Source organism: Nerophis ophidion, linkage group LG18, assembly GCF_033978795.1.
Source record: "Nerophis ophidion isolate RoL-2023_Sa linkage group LG18, RoL_Noph_v1.0, whole genome shotgun sequence".
Taxonomy (NCBI): domain Eukaryota; kingdom Metazoa; phylum Chordata; class Actinopteri; order Syngnathiformes; family Syngnathidae; genus Nerophis; species Nerophis ophidion.
This window is the reverse complement of record NC_084628.1, coordinates 18,955,414-18,967,913: the sequence shown is the minus strand read 5'-3', so window position 1 is coordinate 18,967,913 and position 12,500 is coordinate 18,955,414. Positions and strand designations below refer to the sequence as shown.

General features: G+C 40.0%; 1 protein-coding gene and 1 long non-coding RNA gene across 3 annotated transcripts in view; one reads left to right on the top strand and one right to left on the bottom strand.

The window, feature by feature from the left end:
* The window catches only part of LOC133536842 (neurobeachin-like), a 652,776-nt gene that overhangs the window by 349,323 nt on the left and 290,953 nt on the right, over window positions 1-12,500 (bottom strand). The window contains exon 33 of the mRNA XM_061877477.1: window positions 3,598-3,659. Within this exon, the coding sequence (XP_061733461.1) occupies window positions 3,598-3,659 (62 nt within the window). The remainder of the gene's footprint in view (window positions 1-3,597; window positions 3,660-12,500) is intronic.
* The window catches only part of LOC133536843 (uncharacterized), a 20,502-nt gene continuing 11,109 nt past the window's right edge, over window positions 3,108-12,500 (top strand). Inside the window, exon 1 of one of the 2 annotated variants that reach the window (XR_009802564.1) lies at window positions 3,108-3,378. This is a non-coding gene — a long non-coding RNA (uncharacterized LOC133536843). The remainder of the gene's footprint in view (window positions 3,379-12,500) is intronic. The other variant, XR_009802565.1, reaches the window with a different exon arrangement.

The window sequence follows — 12,500 nt, the reverse complement described above, 5'->3', positions numbered from 1 at the left end:
TGTCATGGTTTAACTCTTATCTTACTGATAGGATGCAGTGCGTCTCCTATAACAGTGTGACCTCGGACTATGTTAAGGTAACGTGTGGAGTTCCCCAGGGTTCGGTCCTTGGCCCTGTACTCTTCAACATCTACATGCTGCCGCTAGGTGACGTCATACGCAAATACGGTATTAGCTTTCACTGTTATGCTGATGACACCCAACTTTACATGCCCCTAAAGCTGACCAACACGCCGGACTGTAGTCAGTTAGAAGCGTGTCTTAATGAAATTAAACAATGGATGTCCGCTAACTTTTTGCAACTTAATGCCAAAAAAAACGGAAATGCTGATTATCGGTCCTGCTAGACACCGACCTCTATTTAATAATACAACTTTAAAATTTGACAACCAAATAATAAAACAAGGTGACTCTGTAAAAAATCTGGGTATTATCTTCGACCCAACTCTCTCCTTTGAGTCACACATTAAAAGCGTTACTAAAACGGCCTTCTTTCATCTCCGTAATATCGCTAAAATTCGCTCCATTATGTCCACTAAAGACGCCGAGATCATTATCCATGCGTTTGTTACGTCTCGTCTCGATTACTGTAACGTATTGTTTTCGGGTCTCCCCATGTCTAGCATTAAAAGATTACAGTTGGTACAAAATGCGGCTGCTAGACTTTTGACAAGAACAAGAAAGTTTGATCATATTACGCCTGTACTGGCTCACCTGCACTGGCTTCCTGTGCACTTAAGATGTGACTTTAAGGTTTTACTACTTACGTATAAAATACTACACGGTCTAGCTCCAGCCTATCTTGCCGATTGTATTGTACCGTATGTCCCGGCAAGAAATCTGCGTTCAAAAGACTCCGGCTTATTAGTGATTCCTAGAGCTCAAAAAAAGTCTGCGGGCTATAGAGCGTTTTCCGTTCGGGCTCCAGTACTCTGGAATGCCCTCCCGGTAACAGTTCGAGATGCTACCTCAGTAGAAGCATTTAAGTCTCATCTTAAAACTCATCTGTATACTCTAGCCTTTAAATAGACCTCCTTTTTAGACCAGTTGATCTGCCGCTTCTTTTCTTTCTCCTATGTCCCCCCCTCCCTTGTGGAGGGGGTCCGGTCCGATGACCATGGATGAAGTACTGACTGTCCAGAGTCGAGACCCAGGATGGACCGCTCGTCGGGACCCAGGATGGACCGCTCGCCTGTATTGGTTGGGGACATCTCTACGCTGCTGATCCGCTTGAGATGGTTTCCTGTGGACGGGACTCTCACTGCTGTCTTGGAGCCACTATGGATTGAACTTTCACAGTATCATGTTAGACCCGCTCGACATCCATTGCTTTCGGTCCCCTAGAGGGGGGGGGGGGTTGCCCACATCTGAGGTCCTCTCCAAGGTTTCTCATAGTCAGCATTGTCACTGGCGTCCCACTGAATGTGAATTCTCCCTGCCCACTGGGTGTGAGTTTTCCTTGCCCTTTTGTGGGTTCTTCCGAGGATGTTGTAGTCGTAATGATTTGTGCAGTCCTTTGAGACATTTGTGATTTGGGGCTATATAAATAAACATTGATTGATTGATTGATATATGTATTTGTGTATATATATTTTTGTATATATATGTATACATATATGTATGTATACATATGTGTATATGTATGTATGTATGTATGTATGTATATATATATATATATATATATATATATATATATATATAATGTATGTATATATATATGTATTTGTGTATATATATTTTTGTATATATGTATACATATATGTATGTATACATATATGTATATATGTATATATATATATATATATATATATATATATATATATATATATATACACATATATATACAGATATATACATATATTAAAAACATTTTTATGGAACATGAGTCATTTTTTCTGATTAAGATTAATTTTAGAATTTTGATGACATGTTTTAAATAAGTTAAAATCCAATCTGCATTTTGTTAGAATATATAACAAATTGGACCAAGCTATATTCTAACAAAGACAAATCATTATTTCTTCTAGATTTTTCCAGAACAAAAAATTTAAAGTAAATTTAAAACACTTTGAAATAAGATTTAAATTTGCTTCTAAATAGTTTCTAGATTTGCCAGAATAATTTTTAATCATAATAAGTTTGAAGAAATATTTTACAAATATTCTTTGTCGAAAAAACAGAAGCTAAAATGAATAATTAAATCAAAGGTATTTATTATTCTTTAGAATAAAAAAAAAAATTACTTGAACATTGATTTAAATTGTCAGGAAAGAAGAGGAAGGAATTTAAAAGGTAAAAAGGTATGTGTGTTTAAAAATCCTAAAATCATTTTTAAGGTTATATTTTTTCTCTAAAATTGTCTTTCTGAAAGTTATAAGAAGCAAAGTAAAAAAAATTAATTAATTTAGTTAAACAAGTGAAGACCAAGTCTTTAAAATGTTTTCTTGGATTTTCAAATTCTACGAGTTTTGTCTCTGTTAGAATTAAAAATGTTGAGCAAAGCGAGACCAGCTTGCTTGTAAATAAATACAATTTAAAAAATAGAGGCAGCTCACTGGTAAGTGCTGCTATTTGAGCTATTTTTAGAACAGGCCAGCAGGCTACGCATCTGGTGACCCCTGATGTAGACTAAAACTCTGGGGTCGGTCTGCATTAAAGTAAATTGCTTCATATTTTTCGAATGATTGCAGGCACCTTTGGACAATAATATGTTGATTGATAGTCTAAAAGTAACATGTCTTTCTTCACTCGTTATTTGTGCAGTTGTATGCATTTATGAGTGAAATAAAAAAATCGCAAATCAAATCACAAGTTTGGAGGAAAAAAAAAAATCACACTTAGGCATTTTCTCAAAAAGGTGCAGCCATAAATCTGTTGCAGAGGACGCTGGTTTTCACGAAGGTACATAAGATGCTAAAAATGTTCGCATACCATTAGCAGCTCGTGCAAGGCCGTCAAAGGACGAGCAGCTTTCAGGTAGAGCTTGAAGGACCTCGTGGTTTGATGGATACCTCGGTCTAAGTTTCATCCCCAGAGCCTTTCAGGGCAGAGACCCACAGCAGTAATGCTATCTCAGGAACGAGGAGGTGGTGGGTGGGGGGTGTGGACCCAGTCCCCTTAGCGGCATGCTGATGCTCTCACGTGTAATAAAGCCTCAGAAAGAAGAGCCTTCAATAACTCAACGCGGGCTGTCCCATTTGGAGGAGAGCGTGTAAATAACGGCCTTCATGCACGAGGAGGCCGAGAGCGCGCAGCTGGAGAGGACTTTGGGTCTGCGAGGTAGCACGGAGCGACGATCCACCTTCTCCTTTCTGCGCCCACAAAGAGGGACCAAGTAATGGCTTCCTCATGGCCTCAAGACTGATGGGCTGACAGAAGGTATGTTAAATATCTCCCCTTCGCACTGCTACATCGGGGCTCTGACCTCGCTCCAAACAAGAAGGCTCGGAGGTAATCAGTCACCCACACGCTCGCACCAAATGACGCGAGCAAGTCGCCGCCGCCTGTCAGCGGCAAGAACTTTTTGCATAAACACAAAGATAAGATGAGCAGCGGTAGCAAAGTTGGACAAAGATTTTTATTTTTTTTGTTACTCACCTGAGAACAAAGCAGCATGACAAGCTCTACGACGGACGTGCTGGACTTCATGCACACCAGACCTGGAGGGGAAAAAAACGATTAGTTAACTTGTGTCACGCACAACCTCCCCTAGTAAACCGAGTGGGGCGTTTTCTTAGTTTGACTAGCAGCACTGCTTCACTTTTTTTTCCACTTGCGTGACAAGTCAGCATGTTAAAAAGTCAGATGCAGCTTTGTCCTTGAAGTTAAAACAAGTGTTTTGTTTTTACCTCTTTTTAGCTGTGGTTAACTTCTTTTTACACTTGTGTGACAAGTAAGCAGTCTAAATTGCCCCTCAAGTTTTACTGATACATTTTTGTCTTACCCACATAATATATAAAAATTAAATGCACTCGCATCATGACGCGTCATAAAGTGACTTTTTCCACATTTTGTTACATTACAGCCATTTTGTCCTTAAAATCCTGTACACAATACCCCATAATGTGAAAACGTTTATTTTTTTTAATTTAGTCAAAAATGGGGTTCACGATGGCAGAGGGGTTAGTGCGTCTGCCTCACAATAGGAAGGCCTGTGTAGTCCTGGGTTCAATTCCGGGCTTAGGATCTTTCTGTGTGGAGTTTACATGTTCTGCCCGTGAATGCGTGGGTTCCCTCCGGGTACTCCGGCTTCCTCCCACCTCCAAAAACATGCACCTAGGGATAGGTTGATTGGCAACACTGTGGGAATGTGAGTGGGAATGTTGTCTATCTGTGTTGGCCCTGTGATGAGGTGGCGACTTGTCCAGGGTGTACGCCGCCTTCCGCCCGATTGTAGCTGAGATAGGCACCAGCGCCCCCCATGATCCCAAAAGGGAATAAGCGGTAGAAAATGGATGGATGGGATAGTCAAAAATGAATGTGCTTAGCTCAATAATTTGTTGATGCACCTTTGGCAGCAATTACAGCTTAAATTTTTTGGAATACAATGCCAAAAGCTATCTTTGGGCAGTTGTTTTGGTTTTCATCCAGGATGTCTCTGTACATTGTGGACTTGAGGCTGTAATTGCATCTACAAAGTATTGAGCAAAGGATGCACATACCCTTTTTTGTTTTTAAATACATTTGTAAAATTTGTGTAGAATTTTGAGACAAAAATGTATTTATTCCATTTTGGAATATGGCTGTAACACAATTTGGAACAAGTGAAACTTTTTAGGTTGAAAGTAAAAGCCATGTAAATAGGACCGCCCACAAAACGATGCATCCTGAAAGCAACTTAAAGATGATCTGTAAAACATAATCAATGCAACATTTTGACCTAATAACCACCATTACATGTTATGTAGACCCCATGGAAGTGTTTTTAATGTAGAAAAAAAACATACATAATATGACCCTTTTAATGCGCCTTATAATCTCATGGTTCGAAAAATAACATGCTCCTTATTGTAGGGATCCATTCAATTTGAATAACTTTATTTGTACTCATGGTGTATATGGGGCTCAGTGAATAGCAATAAATATACTTTTTAAAGGACACATGCTTTTAAACATGCTAATATTGAAAGAAAACAATCATTTAGGACAGGGGTCGGCAACCCAAAATGTCGAAAGAGCCATATTGGACCAAAAATACAAAAAAACAAATCATTCTGGAGAAGCAAAACATATGAAAAGCCGTAAATAAGTCTTATGATGAAGACAACACATGATGTAAGTGTCTATATTAGCTGTAATAGCCTACTATTTAAATGATATTAAAAGTCTTATATAAGTCTTATAATGAAGGCAACACATGATCTAAGTGTCTATATTAGCTATAATAGCCTACTATCAAAATGACTGTGTTGCAGGCTGAAGCAAATATTCATTGACAGTTGAAATTTTATATTTTTTTCTACACATTTTTAAAACATTAGAAACCATTAGTAAATCAAATTCTACTCAAAAGGTGAGATAACTCCTGGAAATTACTGGCTTTTAATAGCCAAAAGGTATAGATGTGTGTGTTTAAGTTAAAGGAAACGGCAGGCTGTCTGTCTTCTTTTAATAGATGTATTACAATCTTTGGCAAGCTACGTAATGTTTGTTGAGGTCTGGAACAACATGGCACACAAACAACTATCTGAAATGGAGCCAATATTACAAACCCCGTTTCCATATGAGTAGGGAAATTGTGGTAGATGTAAATATAAACGGAATACAATGATTTGCAAATCCTTTTCAACCCATATTCAGTTGAATGCACTACAAAGACAAGATATTTGGTGGTCAAACTCGTAAACTTTATTTTTTTTTGCAAATAATTAACTTAGAATTTAATGGCTGCAACACGTGCCGAAGTAGTTGGGAAAGGGCAAGTTCACCACTGTGTTTCATCACCTTTTCTTTTAACAACACTCAATAAACGTTTTGGAACTGAGGGAACTAATTATTGAAGCTTTGAAAGTGGAATTCTTTCCCATTCTTGTTTTAAGTAGAGTTTCAGTCGTTCAACAGTCCGGGGTCTCCGCTGTCGTATTTTACGCTTCATAATGCGCCACACATTTTCGATGGGAGGCAGTTCTGGGCTGCAGGCGGGGCAGAAAAGTACCTGCACTCTTTTTTTCGAAGCCATTCTATTGTAACATGTGCTGAATGTGGCTTGGCATTTTCTTGCTGAAATAAGCAGGGGCGTTCATGAAAAAGACGGCGCTTAGATGGCAGCATATGTTGGTCCAAAACCTGTATGTACCTTTCAGCATTAATGGTGCCTTCACAGATGTGTAAGTTACCCATGCCTTGGGCACTAATGCACCCCCATACCATCACAGATGCTGACTTTTGAACTTTGCGTCGATAACAGTCTGGATGGTTCGCTTCCTCTTTGGTCCGGATGACTCAATGTCAAATATTTCCAAAAATAATTTGAAATGTGGACTCGTGAGACCACAGAACACAATTTCACTTTGCATCAGTCCATCTTAGATGATCTCTGGCCCAGAGAAGCCGGCGGCGTTTCTGGATGTTGTTGATAAATGGCTTTCGCTTTGCATAGTAGAGCTTTAACTTGCACTTACAGATGTAGCGACAAACTGCATTTAGTGACAGTGGTTTTCTGAAGTGTTCATGAGCCCATGTGGTTATATCCTTTAGAGATTGATGTCGGTTTTTGATACAGTTCCGTCTGAGGGATCGAAAGTCACGGTCATTCAATGTTGGTTTCCGGCCATGCCGCTTACATGGAGGGATTTCTCCAGATTTTCTGAACCTTTTGATGATATTATGGACCATAGATGTTGAAATCTCTAAATTTCTTGCAATTGCACTTTAAGAAACGTTGTTCTTAAACCGTTTGGCTATTTGCTCACGCATTTGTGGACAAAGGGATGTACCTCGCTCCTCACTTTCTTGTGAAAGACTGAGCATTTTTTGGTAAGCTGTTTTTATACCCAATCATGGCACCCACCTGTTCCCAATTAGCCTGCACACCTGAGGGATGTTCTAAATGAGTGTTTGATGAGCATTCCTCAACTTTATCAGTATTTCTTGCCACCTTTCCCAACTTCTTGGTCACGTGTTGAATTTTAAAGTTAATGATTATTTCCCAAAAATATGTTTATCAGTTTGAACATCAAATATGTTGTCTTTGTAGCAGATTCAAATAAACATGGACTGAAATATACCTACAAACGAGGCGTAATGATGCAATATGTACATACAGCTAACCCACATAGCATGTTAGCATTGACTAGCTTGCAGTCATGCAGTGACAAAATATGGCTGTTTAGCACTCCAACAAGTCAATAACACTGTGCTGTGCATGAATGCACTTTTGTGCATTCATGCACAGCATAAAACATTTGGTGGACAAAATGAAACAAAGAACAAGTGGAAGATTTGACAGGTAAACAAACTTTTGATACACAGTCCACACTATGGTGAGTTCTAGAACTGACAAAATTAGTAGGACAAAACCATGTTCATTAAATACTCTCATCCAGGGGCGCCGCTAGGGATTTTGGGCCCCATGAAAAGAATCTTTACAGGGCCCCTAACACATAAATTCATCATCATTAGGGGCCTCTCTGGGCCCCCCTCCATCATGGGCCCCTAGAATCCGTCTCCTTTACCCCCCCTTTTCGGCGCCCCTGCTCTCATCAGTGAAGCCTACACACAATCATATTCAACAGTGGGCTTTCTAACAATTGGGAAGGTTTGTGTCATGTTCGTCCTCAAACCTAAAACATACTAAAACAAAACAAAAAATTCCCCCCATCTTTTTCCATTTTCAATAATTTTTTAAAAATGCTCCAAGGAGCCACAAGGTCGGCACTAAAGAGCCACCTGCGGGTTGCTGAACCCCGATATAGGCCATTTGTAAGATTTTGAGTAACAAATTGTCAATTCAAATAAAAAAATCTAAGGATTAATAAGGGTAAATGAGTACGGAACCACAAAAAAAAGACGTCAGCCTTTGCTTGTGTGTCTCAAATTGTGATTATCGTTCACACGTTGGAAAATTATAACCGTGATTAAAATAGCATCACACACACATTTGTAGAGGCAGGCAAATTCTAATGAGAGCAGGGAGAGGTGTGAAAAGCTAATTTGCAGAAAGAAGGTCTGTTTTCATCCACAACTGTGCTGCCATTTACTCGGCAGAGTTAAAAGTGAAGTCATTAACGCTGAGAAAAGAGGCTGGGAGGAGAAGACGTGCACTGAGTGACAGGCTGTCAATCATAAAAAAACAATAATATGGGCTGTAATGTCTTCATTGTGTGCTGCAATGTCCAGGAAGGCCAAATAGGTCCATGTCAATATTGCAAGAGTGAATAAATGCAGCCCAGATGATGAAATGTGATTGTTTAGATGTCCTCTTGTATGTTAAAGGAGCATACAAAGCAAAGGAAGGAAGTGACCCTTCCCTTGTACAGGGGGGGGGCCGCCATAGCCGACCTCTTGTTACAGCGCTGACATGCCGCCACATAAGTCAGTCCGCTGTGACGCGGGAGTCAGGTGGCCAGCTGACCCCGGCCTCGCGCTGGTGGACAAACTAAATGCCTTCTATTTTAAACACGGCCTGCCAGTCCTTTCCTGTAAACGGCGCCGGGGTGAATGTGGCATTGTGGGGGCTGACGTGCCGCGTAGGGGGACGGCGCGCAGGCAGGCGGCGGCCGTCACAACAGCGGCAGTGTTCGGGAGGGGAAAGGCCTAAAGCGGCGGGCTCCGAGCTCAGGGTGCACTCAGCGTAATTGCAGCAGAGACCGCACGTCTGCAGCGGGGGAGGCAAGGGAAGTAAGGGGCGAGGGTGGGGTAAAAAAGGGCACAGGGGGCACAAGGGGGGGCTCGACCCCGGGTAATCTTAGGAGTGATGGATGGCTGGTAATTACAGCTAAATGGAGCGCCTTTGCACTGCACAGTATTTGGACTGTGTGCTAAGCAGGAGCCTGCGAGAGACGGAAGTCAGGGGTTTGGCAAACACCGCGACTGGTAAAGATTAGCAGCGATTAGACAAATATTTGCCGTCCACGTGCGGTCGCACATCTCGGAAGTAGAGAAGGTAGCACCTTGTTGGTGGCGCGGGGGAGGCGGGGCAAACTGACAACCCGCATGCTCCGCTCTCCAGTTTGTCAGCTTGGTCGGTTTGCTGACAGCTTTGAGTGAAAGGCGAACACACATTTTCACACTTGTCAAAGCTCTGCTACCCGACTCCTCCTCACTCCTCAACCATGAGCCTCAGCAACAGTTAGCAACATGATTTGCAAAAATACCGTATTTCCTTGAATTTCCGCAGGGCATATAGTATGCGCCTGCCTTAAATTACTGCCGGGTCAAACTCGCTTGGCAAAATAATTAGTACATGCTTAGTATTACCACCGGGTCAAACTCGTGACGTCACGAGTGACACTTCTCCGTCATCGTTTTCAAAATGAAGGAGGCTGATTTTAATACCGGTAATTTGAAATCGCATAAAGGGAAGAAGATTAAGAGCTATTCAGTAGGATTTAAGGTCCAAGCTTACATCACACTCAAATGTTTACTGCATACCTTTGGTAAGTGGCGGAGTGAGAAGAGGTTTTAAATTAATTAGCGGCCCAGCGGCAATTCAAGGAAATACGGTACTTGATTTTACCTTTTATGGATTAACACAATTTAACTCAGGGACACAATTGCCAGATAATTTATCCCCCAGGGAGTAGAAATTCACAAATGTTTTAAATAAAATTGTGTAAAGGTAGGGATGGCTTTATTTCACATATGAATTGATACGATACTTGGTCATTGATACTGGTACTCTACGGTACCAATTCTTCATACTTATGTAGTTTTAAATGTGTTGTTTTTTTTAATAAAAAATAAATACACACATATACATACAGCATATACTGTATATATACATATGCAGGGAATAATTTCGTGTGTGTGTGTGTGTGTGTGTGTGTAACAATCATTGGTACTTTAACTTTAATATACATAAACACACACACACACATATATATATATATATATATATATATATATATATATATATATATATATATATACACACACATATATACTGTATATATATACATACACATATATATATATATATATATTTGTGTATTTATACTATATGTATATATACACACACACACATATATACACACATTTATGTATATATATATATACATACATACATACATACATACATACACGCACATATACATTAACTGTGTATACGTATACCTGTGTATACGTATACACATGTATACACATACACATGTATACCTGTGTATACACATACACATGTATACATGAGTATACACATACACATGTATATCTGTGTATACACATACACATGTATACCTCTGTATACACATACTCATGTATACCTGTGTATACACATATACATGTATACCTGTGTATACACATACACATGTATACCTGTGTATACACATACACATGTATACCTGTGTATACACATACACATGTATACCTGTGTATTCACAGGTATAACTCTTATAACTAAATTTCCTTGGGTGAATAAAGTAAACTCACTACACCGGTATGTTTTAGCGCTTTCATGGCGAGTTTACTGACAGATATAATTAAGAACTTTTCACTACCTTATATTAGAAATGGCAACAGCAGAGGATGAATGTCCCATAACAAGAAGATTGAGAAAAAAGAAACTTATCGACTCAATGAAAAGCGCAATTTTTCAAGATTTATGCAGATCCCAAATACGGATCAGCAGGTAAGAAAAGTTGCTTTTGCATAATATTGCGAAACAAAACGCCAGATAATATGTCTTACCGTATACACACACCATAATAATAAGTGTATGTTTTAATGCTCCAACAATCCATCAAGTGGTGTGGCTTCATAGCTTACTAAAGTCGTACTAAAACATTTTGATAGATTTTTGAGCGCCGTGTGTAGTGTTCTATAATTGGTGGAACATATCAAATGTTGGTGTTGTTTACTTGAGTCATATTGCAATCATAGTGCAGTCTACACTTATTTCTTATGTTTGACTGGTCACACTTATTACACCATATCCCAAATAAAATAGCTTTGAAATGAGAAAGCTCATTTTGAAGAAAAAAAAAAAACATTTAGGTGCGCCTTATTGTCTGGAAAATACGGTACAATAATACGACGCCTTTAAACTATACATGCAGCTGCTCAATAATAAACAGAGAACAATTAAATTAATTAAAGTCTTACTTGCCACAGTGAGGTAATGCATGTACTTCAAACACATGAAACTAATATGTTCCAAAAAAGTGGGTCAAGTGGCATCAGACCTTCCCACTCGCTCATACTTTAATCCACATTGATCCTCCGCACAAACCGCTGGAGCTAATATTTGTTTAACTTCTTGTTAAAAGATCTCATTTTGGCAACGATCAGAGATGGGGTTATTATTTCTGCGTCTAGTCAGGGGGCCCGGAGGCCACGCACACGCACACACTCAAAACTGACTGCAAAAATGCACACAAAAAAGGCAACAGTTCTGGCTGCAGCGACGCGGCTGTTTGTTGGAATGAAAGGATGCCAAAACAAAAGCAAGGAACGCATGCACAAACGCCTGCACAGCTATCCAACAATTGAGTACGAGTTGAAGTGCACTTGCCTAATGAGATTCTGTACAAGAGGCCCCCAATTGATGGGTATCTGTCATGTAAACTCACCTTGTGACAGGTTCAGAACTGGAAATAACCATCCTTAAAATGTGCGTCATGACAAGCAAAGCAATCTATAGTAGTTATACTCCGGTCCTGTAGCTTCTTCTTGTGATATTATCGCTGTCTTATCATCAAGGGAGCAATATTGTTTCCTACGTAGCAATATGTTCCATTACCTGTTGTGTGGTTATCTTAATTATCCCAGTACTAGTACTCGATGAGGTTGGCATGAGGGGGGAAAAGCTGAGATCAAAAACAGAAGATATAAGTCTTGCACAACATCAAATGAAGTGTTTGAGTGTGACTTGGGTATATTTGAGAAGGGTCGAGCCGCAGCCGCAGACACTCCAAGTCGCGCCCGCTTTAAGTTGAGCCCACAGCATACTTGCCAACCCTCCCGGATTTTCCGGGGGACTCCCGAAATTCAGCGCCTCTCTCGAAAACCTCCCGGGACAAATTTTCTCCCGAAAATCTCCGAATTTCAGGCGGAACTGAAGGCCACACCCCCTCCAGCTCCATGAGAACCTGACTCCGCAATGTTGTGACCCTCTTAAACAGGAGAATACTGCCATCTACTGTACATAGAATAGAATAGAATGTAAATATATTCTACATTTAAGTGCAGTCAAGGAACATGCATTAGGGAGTCTGTTCTGAAGCCCACAGTAAAGAGACGTAAATTCATCACGTTGCCTGGTTATTGACTCCAACCCAATATATTACACCGTCGACGAGCAAAATTAAGAAATACGCTTGCAAATTCCTGAACGATTGGAAACAAGA